This window comes from Choristoneura fumiferana, chromosome 11 (assembly GCF_025370935.1).
Source record: "Choristoneura fumiferana chromosome 11, NRCan_CFum_1, whole genome shotgun sequence".
NCBI classification, from domain to species: Eukaryota; Metazoa; Arthropoda; class Insecta; order Lepidoptera; family Tortricidae; genus Choristoneura; species Choristoneura fumiferana.
In genome coordinates, this window is record NC_133482.1 from 4157727 (window position 1) to 4175821 (window position 18095).

General features: G+C 37.7%; 1 protein-coding gene across 1 annotated transcript; it reads right to left on the reverse strand.

Moving 5' to 3' along the window:
* Positions 1 to 918: 918 nt before the first annotated feature.
* Positions 919 to 16182, reverse strand: LOC141432513 (L-asparaginase-like). The gene is made up of 12 exons (XM_074094109.1): positions 15912 to 16182; positions 15090 to 15199; positions 14507 to 14632; positions 13905 to 14029; positions 13361 to 13590; positions 11665 to 11822; positions 10904 to 11017; positions 5947 to 6003; positions 4091 to 4235; positions 3527 to 3656; positions 2693 to 2918; positions 919 to 1078 (listed from the first exon to the last, which is right to left on the reverse strand). Exons 1-12 carry the CDS (start codon positions 16051 to 16053, stop codon positions 926 to 928), a joined length of 1716 nt encoding a protein of 571 aa, XP_073950210.1. The 5' UTR covers positions 16054 to 16182; the 3' UTR covers positions 919 to 925.
* Between the last annotated feature and the right edge of the window lie 1913 nt (positions 16183 to 18095).

The window sequence follows — 18095 nt, forward strand, 5'->3', positions numbered from 1 at the left end:
AGGCTACTTTTTATCTCGGAAAAATGCACAGTTCCCGAGGGACATCGCACGATAACCGAATTCCACGCGGACGAAGCCGCGGGCAAAAGCTAGTATTATAAATTTGAAAGTAACTCTGTCTAAAGAAGAAGAAAAAGTTTGAAAGGTAACTGACACCTTTTCACGCTTCAACCGCTGCACCGATTTAGACGAAATTCGGCATGGAGATAGGTGGAGTCCCGAGGAAGGACATGGGCTACCTACTTTTTATTCCGGAAAATGCATAGTACGAGAAGGTACGCGCGGGATAGCGATAAACGAATTCTACGCTAACGGCTAACGGACTCGCGGGCAACAGCTAGTTTTATATACTTATAACGAAAGTTTTGACGACCCCATGGCCAAATGGTTAGAGAACCTGACTACGAAGTTTGAGGTCCCGGGTTCGATTCCCGGCCGCGGCAGATAATTTCTATGAATAATACGAATGTTTGTTCTCAGGTCTTGGATGTTTAATATGTAGGTACCTATTTAAGTACCTACATAACTTATGTATGTGTTAGGATATTTTAATTTTACTTTATAAACTTGTTTGACTGCACTCGATGTCTAATCTAACCTAACCAACTTGAAAACTCCCCTTCATTGCCATTTCAAAGTTCGATATCTCAAAAACAGCTGAACCGATTTTAATGCAACATGCAACAAGAACCACCGCAATAAAAAAATCCGCATCGGAATCGCGCCATCTGTTTGAGATATTCGCGTCAATTTTACACCCCTCTTTATGTGTCGGGGGCATAGGTCGGGGGTTAAAAATAGCGTTTACTTACTATAAGATTATAACAAAGAATTGAAATAGTAGAACACATAATGTAACAGGTAGGTGTAATTTGGGACGCTTGTACAATCCTCTCAAAAATCACAAAAATAAACTCATTTCGTTTCAATTAGGTTTATTTATCATATCAGCGATTTCCCTCCGATCCAATTTGAGTGCGTAGTCCAGAGGCGTGCACGAAATCACATCCTGTATGTTTGAGTCTGCTCCGTGCTCTATCAGATACTTCACCACTGATGGGAAGTTGCAGAGAACCGCCTAAGGACAACAAAAGAACCATAGTTAGTAGTTAACTTAAAAAAAACGTAACGTGTAACGTCAAACGGCCCTCTTTATACTAACGCCATCTAGCGACATTTCGCCTGGCAAAATATCCTCATTAAAAATCCTTAAGCCGAGTTTAGACTTGCAAGAAAAATCGTGCAAGTTACATTACATTGCGGCGCTCAATTGACCACTACAAACTCGTTGGCTTTAAGGCCTCGCAATGCAATGCAACTTGCACGATTTTTCTTGCAAGTCTAAACTCGGCTTTATAGGAGTGCGACTACTGACCTCTTTTGGTGATTATTTTTCCCTTCTTTTACGTATCAACCGTGCCTTGTTTACCGTGGGAGACGGGCTTGTTGTAGAGGTGGGTAAATCCGGATCTGAAGATTCAAAAGAGTCAGATCCTCAAGCGGATCCGAATCCCTTAATGACTCCTTTCAAATCTTATTGACTCCGGAGTTACTAACTCCGACTGGATCGAGCGGCTCGCCTCGCTCGTGATCGCCGTCACGCTCACTCACACTGACTCGCTCCGTCCGTCTGCTTTCGCTCTCGCTCGGCTCGGATCGGATCGGCAGGGCTACTACGAAACTCGAAGTTCGTATCGTACCGTCCCTCTCGCTCTCGTATTAAATACTATAAGTGTCAGAGGGACCGCACGACACGAACTTCGATTTTGGAGTTTCGTAGTAGCCCTGCGGATCGGATCTTGGACTTGGATCTTATTATCTATGTTTGGTTGGTCGGTTCGGTTCGGTTCGGTTCGTAGTAGCCCTGCGGATCGGATCTTGGACTTGGATCTTATTATCTATGTTTGGTTGGTCGGCTCGGTTCGGTACTCGGACTTGGACTAACGAACGAATCTTTTTCTCTCTCACGAATTTAATAATATTGTAAATCTGTTTTAAACAAAATAGATATACTTCGTTGAGTTTCTTGCCGGATTCTTCTCAGCAGAGGTTTTTCCGAACCGATGGTAGATTTTTTTTTGACATTCATAAGTGCTTGTTGTGGCCTAAATTGAATAAAGATATTTTGACTTTGAATCTGTACTTCAGTTCAGTCAGCGGGTGGGGCACCGCAGTACCGTACCGACACCGACCGACCGAACCGAGCCGGGGCGGATCGGCCATAGATAAATTAATAATCGCTCGAAAGAACCGGAGTCAATAAAGGAGTCGGATTCAATAAGCGGATTCGGTACCGACACCGGAGCTGGATCTAGTGAGTCAGATCACTTCGCGGAGTTGAGATTACCCATGTCTAGCTTGTTGTAGGCCTCCAACAAGATGGAGCGTAGACCTGGTTAAGATCGCGGGATAGCGGTGGATGCGGAAAGCACAAGACCGGTCTGAGTGGAGAGCCTATGTCCAGCAGTGGACGTCTTTCGACTGACATATTATGATGATGATATTGACGTGTCAACCTTACTTTGAAAGTATTAATTGAACCAATATTTTGAGGAGGTAAATTATATCATTTTTAGCTTTTTCCTTGGAGCTTGTAGCGGAGAAACAAAGTAAAATAGAATAAAATAATTAACCATAATTTTAATTAATCTAGGACACGAGAAACAGGTAAGAATAATTGAAGACTTATTACCTTGTGCAAAGGGGTCTGCCTTAATTCATCAGTCATGTTCAAATCAGCACCAGCCATCCGCAGCGACTCGAGTTTCTTGACTGCTCCACTCCTTGCTGCGAGGGACAGTAGTTCGCTGACTGACTTCTGGTCGATGTTGGAGAGATGAGCGCCGCATTGGAGTAGGAGGCTTATGAGTTCCAAGTCGTCTCCGTGGATCGCCGTGACGAGGGGGGATTCTCCGCATCTGCGAAAAGACCGCGAGTAAAAATAAGGCCTCTGGACAGCAAAGCAGCCGCGAAGCTGTAGCAGCGTGGCGGAACTAGGTAACCGAGGACCCTGGTGTATATGTATATCCTAACCAACAAAAAGTTGGAAAACCCCTAACATTGATAAAACATGTCTAAGAACCATCGGTAGAAAACCTGCTTTAAAATGAAAAAAACCGCAATCAAATTGGTTTACGCGTTTAAGAGCTACGGTGCCACAGACAGACAGACAGACACACATAGCGGTCAAACTTATAACACCCCTCTTTTTGCGTCGGAGGTTAAAAATGATTTCATTCAACATGGCACATCCAGTAAATAGGAACCTTAAGGCTGCCTGTGGACAGGCAGTAGAGTAGAGCGAGGGGCTAATGCGGAGCGGAGCGGAACGAGAAAGTAATGTGGGACGGAGTTGCGGAATGTTTTCCTATTCGCGGAGCTTCCCCGCTTCCCACACTCCTCTTCTTCGGTCCGCGTCCTCACTCCGCTTCCTAAATATAATTCTACTAACTTACTTAGGTAATTAATAACAAGACATGGCTATTGTTTAGAGAAAACTTACATCTGTAAAAGTTTTCCAACTCACCTTGTCTTCAAATGCACGCTAGCACCGTTCCTCAACAAATTCTCTACTATTGGTTTCTTGCCTTTTAGAATAGCTTCGTGCAGAGGTGTTCTACCTTCAGAATTCTGGGCGTTGACGTCAGCGCCCATATCTGAGAGAAAAACATTAAATACTTAGTTTAATTTAGCAACAAGATTTTTTTAGTAGATCATGCATGGCAAAAATTGCTGAATTAAAAATGACAATATGTTTTCAATATCATGGACCATGGACACTTTGAACAAGGATTCAATCATTGTAGGTGTGATTAGGTTCAAAGAACTCAACGTCCTATGTTGCTTGATCTTTGACTTATTTATTTACTTTAATAGGGATATAGGAAGAAATGGACCGAAAATAGATCCCTGTGCCACGCCAAATTTCTACCATAGGAATGATATGGCTTCTATTGATTTCGTTGTTTCGGACAATACAAAGAATAAGCTACTTTTCTATTTAATCGAAATTAAAAACGAAGACCAACACCTAGAAAACAATACAAGACTTTTTGCAAACTAAGTACTATTTTTGACGCTGGGCACTTACCCAGCATTTTCTTCACGGCCCGGTCATCATCGTGTTCTATGGCATACAGCAGTAGTGCGTTGAACACTTTTTCCGTCACTTCTATCAGCTTCTTTGGAGACTGGATGTTAAGGCTTCCGGCTAGAGCGTCTATGAGAGTGTTATCCTGTGGGTGTGTAAGCACGGTCTACAAGGTCTTGAAAATCTTAAAGTAAGACTTATTCAATTAAAGTACCGTTCCAAGTTATAATATGCCTACTTATTCCTAGAATTTGTCCCGGAATTTTCAGATCTAAATTTTGCTATTCCACCACTCACTTTCGAAGTTATAAAGGTTTCCTGTGTTTTAGTAAAAAAATCATATATAGTAAATCCGTTTGGCTTGATTAGATTTAACGAGATGCTGACTGGAATTCATTAACAGTAGTAGCTAAGTGGAAGGTGCGGATTTACAAAATGATAACTTTATAAAAAAAAAAAAAAAAACTAACCACTACTAACTACTACTACTAACTTTATTAAGATTATCATTATCAGTTGTTGTAAGCTGTAGGGGAATTTCCTCATTATTTTTATCAAATAAAGTATAGAATATTATCAGTAACATTGCTCTGATGCGTAAAATGATGCTGTTAAGGTTATCGCGCTGGATAATAACTAAAATAGCTTGTTTTTTTTGTACATAATATAGCATGATAAAAGAACAAAACATTGTGCTATAAGTATACAGTGTGTCCCAAGACCATGCCAAATGGAATGAAAGTATCGTAAATATTATAGATAGACAACTTCACTGAAAGGAGACTTCATTTTGATTTTAAAAACAATTTTAACTGCATTTAAAGATTTTTGAATAATCGCCTGTCTGAACACGTATGACGTATTAACTAAAAAGTAATCATAATGTAAAATTTCATGGTCTTCCTTTTAATTAAGATGCTATGTTACTTGGAAAAAAATAATCCTTCCGATTGAGCCATTTGATCGGTGTCGTAAAATTACGATATTTTTTTTTACCATTTCGCTGATTGAATTTCCGGTTCAGACAGGCATTATTCAAAAATCTTTGCATTCAGTTAAAATTGTTTTTAAAATCGAAATGAAGTCTCCCATCAGTAAATTGTCTATCTACAATATTTAAGATACTTTTCCTCCATGTGGCATGGTCTTGGGACACCCTTAAACCACCAGCGTTAAAATCTTAATATGTATGGAAACACGAACATCGCAAACGTTCCGCTAGAGGCGCTGTTCGTGTTTCCATACAAATTGAGATTTTAACGCGAACGCGATCGAGACGTATTTTGTAACCGAAAACTTACACTAAGGGTACAGCAGTAAACCCATTTTCCCCTCGACGTGTTTATTTGTTTCGTAAACACGCGGTGACTGAAGACTCTAATGACTATACCCTTGACAATGAGATAATATTTACTGTACTGCAAGCTATAATTAGAAAGCGCTGTGAAATCTTATATGCTATATAAGTATGTGAGTGTTAAATATAATATGGCTCCCTAAATTTAAAGAAAAAATACCACCATTATGGAAGTTTATTTTTGTTTACGTTAAATGTTCATTCAAGTGTTTTTTAATTTATAAGAACAATAACAATTGTGATATTCTCAATTTTAATTGTGTATTTCTTATATTTTGATTTTAGAATTGAACTTGCGGGCAAACTTGTGAACAATGTCATAATATTTTGCGAACCAAACCATCCACTCATTATCCACTATTCCACCAAATATACATACACTTACCCACCAATACACCCATTCGAATACTTCCTTTTGTGGCTTTGTATACTGAGTCGATATTGCTTCGTTGCGACTTAAAACATATAACCTTTGGAGGTATCAATCATATAAAATTACCTCGATAGCAATTGAGCACGTATTGGTCAATTCGCCGCGTATATTGGAGGCCATAAGCTGTAATGAAAAGACACAAAACAGTGTATTAATATGTGCATGTATGTAAATGGTAGGCCCAGTTACCGGTGCCAAACCAGGGTGTGTCGGGGACCCGGACGCTTGCCACTCCAGGGGTTATAGAACAATCTCGGAATATTTCAGGTGGTTGGAATAGTTCGACAGAACACCCCTGTAAATGTATTTCATGGTGTTTTAAATTGTAGTTAGATAACAAATGTTTTCATACATTGAACGATTTATAAAGAGTATACCTACGCCGTCAAAGACGCGTTATTTCATCACGATCAAGGTTTTCTATAAAAAAAAGGTTTACAGGGATTTTCAAAGATATAACTGAACCATGTGCTGAAATATTCTGAAATAATTTTGAGACACCTTGTATATAGCATTTGAATCATAGCGTCGTCGCGCTTAAGAAATATCTACGCCATGTGCATTGTGCATGAACCCCACAGAACAAATACTTAACAGTAGGAAAATGCTCAATTTCATCTCAATATTAAATTTGTTCTGTGACAGATCCTTGACATTTCGGATTCAAAAAGTAAAAAAAAAAACTATAGCTATATACATACAGTCAACCTGTTTGATTTCTAGGCCACCACAAAAGACATATACATAATTAAATAAACATTGTTATCGAAAAATATTTTTTTACTTAATATGATAAGGTTCCATGATGGCCCAGAAATCAAATTGGTAGACTGTACATTCACCAGACCCAGTATCTGGCACAACAAAGCGAATATAAAATATCTGATACAATTATATTTCTAGGGCCGGTAGGGAAGTGTCAGATATTTTTGCACGCTCTGATGTGGCAGATGTTAATGCAGCCAATGCAGGTGACTTCTGTGATTAAGTACCTAAGTATACTACAGTGGCAGTGGCACAGCTTTTTTTTGTTTAGTAGTCTACTGATTGTATTTATCAAAAAAAATACAAACATCGGAACATAGAACTTCCTCCTTTTTTGAAGTCGGTTAAAAATAATAGGAGTAGGTAATAAATTAGGTAAAGAAAACATTATTGAAATCAAGAGCAGAACTATCTTTCCATTGTATCAATAAATAATATGAACAGATTGCTAATAACGACCGCCTTGGCCTTCGTGATAATAAAACAATAACACATTCAGTAATGGTGTTAATAAGTATGGCCGTATGAATAACATGGTGATTTAACTATCAGAAGTACGTTATTGACTTTATCATAATGGAAATATCGACGGTGGAAAGCATAAACGCTGTAACCCACACCTCTACCAAAAATTTTTTATTGCATATTTCGATTCAGTTTTTTTTTCTGCGTCGAATGCTGTAACTCTCGTTGCTCTACGACGCTTAGAAGTTTCTGGACAGCATAGTATTTTTTACAATTTTTGGCTATTTATGGTACGTCAAATGCTGTAACCGACACAAAAAACGAAAAAAAATTGAGTCCTGTATCTTACTTCATACACGCGGAACAATATTCATCCGCACGATGTCACTTACAGCGTTTAGACGTAATAAAAAATATATCATACGTGGGTTACAGCATTTACGCTGATCGAGAATGTATTGCAGGTGAGTGTTAAAGCATTCACTGGGAATCAAAACAACTGAATACTTAGGGTTACAGCTTTCTATCAAAAATTTTCAAGGCAGTTCCCGGAGCATTAGGATAAGATTCATGACGATACAGCATTTGAAAATGCATAATATTATTGTTAGCAGTCAATTTACATCAATTTTACAACGCTTTTATTAGCTTTTCATGTATGTTTGTTTGTAACCGACTGCTTTGAACTCGATTTTGACCCACTTTAAACGGTCAGATTTAATTTAAACTCTGTAGACTTACTTATTAGTTATTAAGAACCGATGACAATACAATAATAATAAGTTAATTATCAAACTAACACTAAATCTTCTTTAAAAAAACTAACAATATATCTACTAGGTACTAGACTTACTATCGCCCCACCCCGGCTTCGCACGGTCACAAATTTAAAAAAGGTCTCTATACAAGGACACCTCACAAACATTTTTCAGCTCCATTTCCCGCGCAAACGGAACGCTTTTTTAATTCGTATATAATATTTATGAGTGGAATGTCCGATTATTTAGAATAATTCAAAAAGTGATCATAAGTATTGAAACATTCTTGAATATGAAGTAATTTATTTGGATAGGATTAATGTAAAGATATAGATAATGGTTTAATTTTGGTCGGGATTTCTATCAACTTTTAAAACGTAAAAAGTACCTGTACCTAGTTATAAGTGACATAGTTGCAATAGATGGACATATCGTTTTTTTCTAGATACCGATATAAGGCTTCTTCTTCAGCCTTTCTCAAACTTCTCGGTGTAGGCCTCCTTCATTTTTTTCCACTCGTCGCGACATTGAGCTTTTTGGATCCAATTTGAACCAGCAACCTTTTTACATCGTCTTTCCACCGCATCTGTGGTCTACCCTGAGGTCGCTTTTCCCCCATGGCTTCCACTCTAGGAGACGCTTGCACCACGACTGTTCACTCCGGGCCACATGTGGAGAAGAAGCTGGTAGGAGTGTCGCTGATGGACCGCAAAACAAAAAATAGCTTCGGGATCAAAGCAAAGTCGCACACGGTACAAAACGAGTGGCGAGCTTAAAGTGGAACTGGGCTTCACTTTAAGCTCGCCACTCGTTTTGTCACGTGTGCGACTTTGCTTTTTTGCTCAGGTTTCAGCACCATAAGTGAGCACCGGCAGGATGCACTGATTAAATATCCTGGCTTTTTGTTCCGCAGAAATTTTGATCTTAAAAGCAAAGTCCAGTTTCGAGTATGCTGCCCACATAAGCCTTATTCGTCTGTGAAGTTCACTAGTTTGGTTATCTTTGCCCATCCTGATCTCCTGTCCCATCCCAGGTATACGTACTTCTTTACCTGGTCTACGGTGGTTTGGTTGATGGTTATGCTTACGGTATTTCCATCCATGTTCGTCATAATCTTGTTTTTTTCCAAGTTCATTTCCAAAACAACTTGTAAAGAGACGTCACTCAACTCTTGAATCATTACCTGTAATTCTTCTCACGGAGAGAAGAACTATGTCATCTGCGAACCTTAAGTTATTCAGTCTAGCTCCTGCTATATTTAGACCTCGATTATCCCATGCGAGTTTTTTCAAAACATCTTCCAGAACCAGAGTAAACAGGTTTGGATTAATTGGATAATTTTTCCTTTGTTAGTTCTGTTTTTTTTTTCTAATAAGAGCTTGTTTTTGTTACACCTCAAGTTACATTATTAAAGTTTTAATAGTACGAAACCCTAACTTTTTCTGGTAATAAATAAGGTGTGTATGTCACTTTGGGATAGTGTAGCATTTAATGCAGAAAAAAAATTGAATTTGAATGAATGAAAAAGAAATTACAACAAGTAGTAAAAGAACTTGAAAAATCTATAGACTAGTATAGATATCCAAAAAAAATACAACAAGTAGTAAAAGAACTTGAAAAATCTCATTGACAAAATTGATTCCACAAGTAAGTTCAGGAGTATTTGGGATTGCCAGCAAGTAAAAAAAAAAACAAGATACTATCGAAGAAGACGCGGATTGCGAAACATATCAAGACGCATAAAAACACTTTTCCCTAAATTATTTTGTCGTTTTGATTAATTACTGTTACGATTAATCAATAATACTAAATAAAATAAGTATTTTCCATTTTTAAAGTCCCATAATATTTTGACCAGTTGCTGATTACGCTAATTAATTCTACATGGATTGGATTGATGTAAGCTGTTACTTCAATTTCATTTTTCATTTTGAGAATCTAAACCAGCTTACAACACTTTATATGATCAAAAGTACTGTACATTGTCCAATTACGACATTTATGCTTTCCCAAAAAAATACACTTTCTACTATTTCATACATTAGTGTATTGATGTAACTGCGTTTTCGTGGTCTAAACAAAATATTCAAATGCTGTAACCCACCAAAACTTCTTTGCTGACTACTTTAGAGAAGATTTTTACCAAGAGAATGATAGCCTAGCCAAATATACATCATTTATCAAAGAATGGTTACTTTAGGCCAAAGGATCAAGAGTTATGATTTTTTTAGTAAATTTTAAAAAGTTTTTGGCTCTGGTGTAAACTTTACACATTTTGGGTTACAGCGTTTATGCTTTCCACCGTCGATATATCGTCTTTTTTAGTACTTTTAAGAACTACCTATAATCTGCTTTGTTTATTATATAGACATTGGTCAATCTCAATGTCAGCGCACGATCAACGTCGAGCTTTGACTCCATATAAACTACGGGTAAAGGAGTTAGCCTATAGGTATAGTTCGAATATTGTTTACAGAATAGGTACACACAGTTGCTCCACTTGCACTGGGCCCCAGCTTCAAGTGTGAATATGGCCAAGAAAGAGCTCTGTTAGGTACTCAACTCAATAAATAGAGAACTTCCCTATACTGGTCCAGTTTAAAAGTTTCGAATGCAGCGTACGCCAATTATTGTAAATGTTTTAGGAAAGTTGTATCCTCTTGAGATTTAACACTGGCAGTTTTTCTGCCAGTTTGATTTTCTTCTAAAACTTCAAGCACGATCGATAAGCACAAAAAAGGCACAAAAAATTACGAGTGTTGGGTTTAGAAATCATGTAAAATATTAAGGTATTTGAAAATAAATAAGTACCATAAACTAACCTGAAAATAAAAAAAATATTTTTGGTTAGTTTTTCATTGCATTAATTAACACCTTGTAGAGACAAACATGAATCCTGTGGCAGCAGTGGTAGTAGTGCATATACAATTTTACTATTTACTATCTGTCACGTAGTAAACTATTATGAAATCTGTGGCAAAGGCAGTAGCATATTTTAATTCCAACGAGTTTAGCGTTCATATTTTTGTACCAACCTCAATTTTCTCCATGTAAGTAAGTTCAGTCTTGGACAGAACGTAGGATAACTTGGTGAGAGCAGCTTCAGGTGTCATGTCGTATCCGGAGACAACGCCGCAAGCAGCCACGAGCTGAATGAGAACACAATATTACTATGATTCAACATCATCATCAGCCTATGGCAGTACACTCATTGGTGCCACACCATGACTGTATCCGGCTCGACGCATCCAGCTTCTACCAGCTGCCTACCGCCGATCGTCACTCCACCTGGCCGGAGAAGGGCGTCCTACTACACTACGTTTCCGAGACGCGGTCTCCAGTCAAGGACGCGTTTACTCCAAGAGTTATAGGTTCTTCGGCAGATATAGCCCCAGCCCAATGTCACTTCAACTTACTAATATTCTGAGCTATGTCGATGATCTTATTTCAGGTGATTTCAGTGTCGGGTAATCCCATTGCGAGTTCTATCTTTAAGAAAAACCCCAAGCACAGCTGGTTTCATTGCTGGCTGAGCGACCTTGAACTGATACACGATACGGAGTGGAAAATGAGGGTGCAATTTAAATCTAAACTGACTAATTTTTTACATAAAAATTGCGTAAAATACGTGAATACTGTTAGATGCAATAATTCGACCTCCCCAGCTCAACTTTACTTATTATAATGCAAGTTAAAATGGAATTCTAAGTTGCGTGGCCCAACACGCACTTGGCCGGTTTTCTTATTGTTCTTAATCAATTCTGCGTGCATTCACTCCGCTCTAGAAGCCCCTTACCCTTCCAGTTTCGTAGAGCGGCGACGCCACAGCGCCCGTAGCGCATTGCGTGATGTTGACAATGATGACTCCCCTCTTGACAGCTGCGGCTATCTCGTCAAACAGGTCTTGCCTGTTCGAGGGTATATTCCCTGCACCATAACTCTCTAGGACAACACCTGCAAAATAATATAGAAAATTAAAGATAAAGGTCTCTCTCTACTCTCTATACCCACCGCACCGTATCATACTATATAAACGTAGGAACGTGTCAGCTGGGCTACTACGAAACTCGAAGTTCGTGTCGTGCGGTCCTTCTGACACTTATACTATTTAATACGAGAGCGAGAGGGACGGTAGGACACGAACTTCGAGTTTCGAGTCTAGTAGTTCCCAGCAGGAACAGAATGCCACGCGCATACATGACAGTTGACACGCGACGGCGACGGTTGGTTAGGAAACGTGCTAGTGCAATGGGCATAGTCTCATACTTTTAAATACAAGGAATATACAGGGTGTAAAGTATCTATAGCAAAGCAATAAAGTTGTTTTACTCGTTTATTTCGAACAATTTCCTGTAACTTCAGTTAGATTTACTTTATTAACATTAAGTGTAGCACATCAAGCTACAGAAGTACTTAAAAAAAATGAAGGTCTCAATTTTGTTAATAGTTGAATTTCGAAGTAGGTTTTTTTCGGACAATTTGTAATTTTGTAAAAAAACCTAGTACCTATGTCTCGTTGAGATTATTAATTAGTATAAAAACTATTCTTATTTGAACAAGCATCTATCAAGTATTGAATACAAAAAAAAACTATATTAATAAAATTACGAAGGTTAAAGGCGGGATTTCGGGAATTTCGAGAAACAACATTTAAAAAGTCACATCTCCAAAACCATGACCCTTAGGACCCAAGGTCCAAGGGTGAAAAAACAGCAAATGACCCCAACAACATCTAAAAAAAATTTGACGGTCCACGTGCCGAACACCCTGTATTTTTGTCTGACACTGCTATCACGGTAATGGTATGCATGCGGTGCAAAATTCACGGCGCAAAGTCAAACTCACTACTCCTGGCTATACTCTCCAGGTGTCTTATTAACTGAGTCACCTCAGTCAAAAGTCAAAATCTGTGTCAACGAGCTGTTAATTTGGTGGTAGTGAAAAAAGCCCACCATAACCACTATACCTAAATAGATAGAAAGATAAAACGTTTATGTGTTACTGCAAACACACACAATCAAAATTACAGAAATTAAAAAAAGAACAGTCCTAACTTAAAAGTAAACAATTTTCAATTGTTTATGTGCGCTGCAGTAGTGCAAAACGGCCATGGCTCAGTGGTCAACATTGCTCATAGGAGCACACTGATATTCTGCCACAACCCAGAGGACCAAGAACAAATATTATCACCTTATTAAAATATAAATGTACAACAAAAAACAAAACGAAACAAACAGTGCCAAGCAAAATGAATACATTATCAATATACCAGTTTTGTACCTGCCTACCAACAACGAAAATATATTTTTAATTTAACGGTTTATAACATGCAAATGAAAAGAGAGAAAAAAAACAATAAATAAAGCAGAATCACAACAAACATGCAGCCACCCTTCAGTTCCTTCAGCCTACCCTACATTTTAAAATTACAATTAAAATCAAGTACCGAGCAACCGCTTTGCTTCTGCAATAATAACCAATTAAAAGCTTACCTTCAATAGGAGGCTGGCAGAAAGCCTTAATAACGTCTACGCTGATACTAGGGAATATCCGGAGCAGACCGACATTCTTGGACATCTTGGCATGCAACTGACACTTCTCTATGACCGTTGGTTTGAAAACGGCTTTCTTGTTGAACTCAATATCCAGACCCACTTCGACCAGTGGTGGGCAGTTCGGTGAATCAAAGGCGTAGAGGTTGTGGGCTGAGATCTTACGAACTCTGAAAAGTATAGCTTGTTTTTATGCCAATGACAAAGCATAAGGATACTTCCTATTTTATGCCTATAAAGAGGAAACTTAGACCAAATCCTTCGTGCCCCCATCAGCTCATGAGGATAGTGGTTTTATAGATTTAAATGTTTGCTTAATCGATAGCAAAAACTGTATCGGAAAAGATGCCTTTAGTCAAAAAATATCTTCTAGGCATGCCGTTTTTCGTCCAAAAATAAATCTATACCTAACAGACGAAGTTTTTAAGTCAGTTTAAAGCAACTTTGAAGAAGTATTACTACAGAAAAAAATCAAGTGTTTTACCTGTTACCTCTGAAGAGTTTGCTTCCAAAAAACACAGTTACCTCAGGAATGTTGAGTCCACCAGCGATCAACAAAGATGAGACGAAGTTGTCGGAACCGTCGCTGCGTGGCTCGAAAATTGGTATCTATGGAAAATTCCACCTTGATTTGATTAAAGATAGACTGTACAGCAATTGGAAATCAAACGAAGCTCTGGTAAATGAAGAAAGTTACTTTGCACAGGTCTTAAATTCATCCTTTAGTAATATCAGCCAAATACTAATCTAATCTATACCACCCTAAAATTGATTAGCAAAATGTCGATAAGACGGTCTGTCAACTTGAAAGTTCGACTTTAGCGACACCGAGGACATATCTATTATTCATTTGACAGGAAGTGGTTTCAAAATTGATGGACCACTTATTTGGCTGACTGTACTAAGAGCACTCTCCTATGAAATGAAACTATTGTAGGTATATAAAAGAAGATCAAGGATACGGGGTGTTTTGTATTTGCGTATGCTGCCAGTTAATCCTGATAGTACGGTAGGTAAGCCTTTCGATCGCCCAATGGACAGAAAAAACACTACCTAATGATCGAGATATATTTAACTGAAGCTTACTTGAGATCCAGTGATGACGACACACTTGCCAATATTCTCGAACATAAATGACAAAGCTGATGCTGTGTATGACATGGTATCTGTGCCATGTAGTACAACGAAACCGTCGTATTCTTCATAATGTTTCTGGAACATGAGATGCAGATGATGAAAATGTTAGAACAAACACAGAAGAAGGGAATATCGTAATCAACTGAAGTAAATTGTGATTGTGATAAAGAAAGGCCAACTATGTATTTTATTACAACTAGTTCTAAGACGGACTTCGTTCCAACCGCAACGTAACTCTAACTGTCGATCGCATTTCCAAATCGGTGGATTTGCAGTTGGCAGAACTGTGCAGAAACTGTACGCTAACAAGTACGATTACAATGTATTGTTACGGTTTTTTTTTTGCTTTTGGAAAACATTTCATTTTAGTCACACTGAACTTTACAATCTTGGAAAGTACCTAAAAAATGTCGAGGAGCTTTAAAAGATGTCCGGGCTATACATGAATAAGTTAATTTTAAAATCTATTTAATTTAAGTTTTATGTCTTTTTTAGGTATTCTTAAACCTGGGATAACGATAATTTTTCTTACCATTATCGTTTCAGCCATTTGTATCCACTGCGCTTCAGTCATGTTAGAAGAGTCCAAAAGCGTGTCATACTCCAGTATTTTATAGAATATCCTCAGGTCCATGTCTTTGGCTTTGTTATTAACAAAAGAATAACAATTAGAACATGAAACTACCGTGAGATTCACTCATAAAATAAATGACCCGATAACTCACGTCTTAAATCGAGTTTAGCTCGACATGTTCATGTTCATGTTCATGTTCATTTCCCGAGTTGGAAAACGGTGTTAAATACTCGTGCTGCGTCATCGGTGTGTGTGAACGTACCTTTACAACGATGGTTAGTGTTGTGTGCTACCCTACATTTGACAGTTGTAATGATGATGAAAACGCGGTAGTTGTGGCCGTGTCAGTTTCGTCGGGTAGTCGCGCGAGCAGAGCAGCGGCGCCAGTGCGCGTGTTGCAGCAGCCTGAGTCGCGTTGCTCAGACGAAGGCTACAGATTAGCCGAAACATGTCGAGCTAAACTCGATTTAAGACGTGAGTTATCCGGTCATTATATTTAATATGAATAACAATTTAACTGATGTAAAGTGATTTATGTTCACAAATCCAAAAGCAAACTTGAGTAGTATTTTCTGGAAGAGTTGGTATGCCTCCTGTAAGGTGGACACGTCATAGTAAACAATAATGAAGTAAGTATATGATCTGAGATTACATAATATAAAGCACAATACCAAAATTAGCAACTTCATGGATTCCACTGCGAACTACTAAATTTAAAAATAACAGAGTCCTGTTCTGTTTGCAAAATAATGCATTTTAGTGGTAAATTTAATGGAATACCTGGTAATACAAGGCAGGTTGTGTCGAACCCAGGCTCCGACAGCCGATGCCTCCAGAAGGCATGGTCGTGTAACTGCGGATACCCACGAATCAAGTTCTCAAACGCTCCCTTTTGTGGTATTAGAACTGTAAACCAAAACATATCATAATTTAATAAAAACAGTCATAAATATATTTTTTTTTCTTTATTCTTACAGTTATCAATGGAAATTGGTGCTCGAGACTTTGTGTAACAAGAGTTTGTTTATCCGGGGATAATTTATTTGCATAACCCCGTTGAAACTATGCAATTTTCCAGAATAAAATAATTTGTGGGCGTCATCAAAATTCATTTCATTGAGTACTTTTAGTGTGAAATTGTACAAAATTTGGATGTTATTACATCATTATTAAGTTATTTGACTTATTTCACAATAAGTGCAATTATTACGATTGTTTCTTAGTGTTCCATTGACATGTTACCATAACAATGGCATCGGCAATAAGTAGACTACGTAGAGTATAGTACGTCAACCTAACAGTAGTTACCAGGTGATCAATGTGGGCGCAAATTCAATCGCAGATTGCATCATTTTACCTGTGATATCTCGCGGTCCTAGAACATAGTGACTTATTTTATTATGTTGTAATACGAAACGAAAGACAAATTGCCATACTTACCTCGTAAGAGAGCATAAAGTTATTTGCATAAAAATTTTGCTTATGAAGTTATACTATTTAAATTCATGTAAATTTAATACTTACCAAAGAAATATATATACGGATACATACTTAACAAATACGTGGCGTAATGATTCAAATTATGCATACTTCAGGACTAGTTGTGAGCATTTTCGTATTAATAATTATTACTGGCACTTGAGGTATCCCATCTTAGGCCTCTAGGTTGGCAACGCATCTGCAATACCCCTGGTGTTGCAGATGTTTATGGGCGGTGGTGATCTCTTACCATCAGGAGACCCACATGCTCGTTTGCCATCCAGTCGAATAAAAAAATAAAAATAACCGGTGGCAACTGGTTATTGTTTCAAAGTTCAAGATAAGTAATATAAGACGACAGAACTTGTTGATCTTTCTCTATCAATAACGTATTAAATTATCGCACAAACATAATGTCATATTAAGAATAGTTTGTTTATTTATTACTTACTTACATTGCTTGAATGTGATATGTTGTTATAAATCATGGATGCAATTTCCCTAAATATAAACTATTCTATATCGTTCTCAGGGTCTTCAACTGTCTCCATACCAAATTTACAAACAGGCCGACAGATAAACAGATTTACGAGTATAATACTTTCGCATTTATGTAAGGACAAGTTTTTTTTATATGTTGCCACAACCTAGTCGATTTAACTGTTTTTTTTAGTATTATGTTGGTAGGTAAGATGCGCTAAGTAGCTATTGCCCCTGATTTCTTCTGCGAAAAAAGGTCGTCAGTACGCTTGCCGCTGAACGCATTTTCATACAAAAGTAGTTTCGTTCTAATTTACAAACAACACACGGAAACAAAATAAAATTTTGCGACTATAATAGGAGCAGCTATTTTGATTTTAAATTACTTTTCGCTCATATTCAATATAACAGAATAAATTACATCTATAAATCTATATTATATATATATATAAAAATGAATCTTAAAATGCTTTGCTAAGCGCAAAACTCGGGAAACGACTGGTCCAATTTCGCTAATTCTTTTTTTGTTGTGTTCGTTACTGTCAGGAGAAGGTTTTAATGGAAGAAAATACAGAAAAAATACAACGGGGGCGAAGCCGCGGGCAACAGCTAGTTAATTATAAATATGGATGAGAAATGGAAATTCGTTATTGTTTGTTTCCGTTACATTTTATTTTAACCAAAACTAATTATAAACATCGCAATGACTGCTCCCATTATAGTTGCAAAGTTAGTACTGCTTGTAAATTAGAACGAAACTACGTTTGTATGGGGACGCGAGCGTATGTACCTACAGGGGACGCACGCTCGAACAGGTACCATCACCAATAAGTGGTCTATCAATTTCAAACAAATACCTATCAAATAATATGTCGGTAAAGTCGAACTTTCAAGTTGACAGACACGTCTATTGGCATTATTGTTTAACGACATGCAAACGATTATCAACTTTAGGGTGGTAGACTATATATTTGGCTGATAGTACCTATAAGATCTTACGTTAAG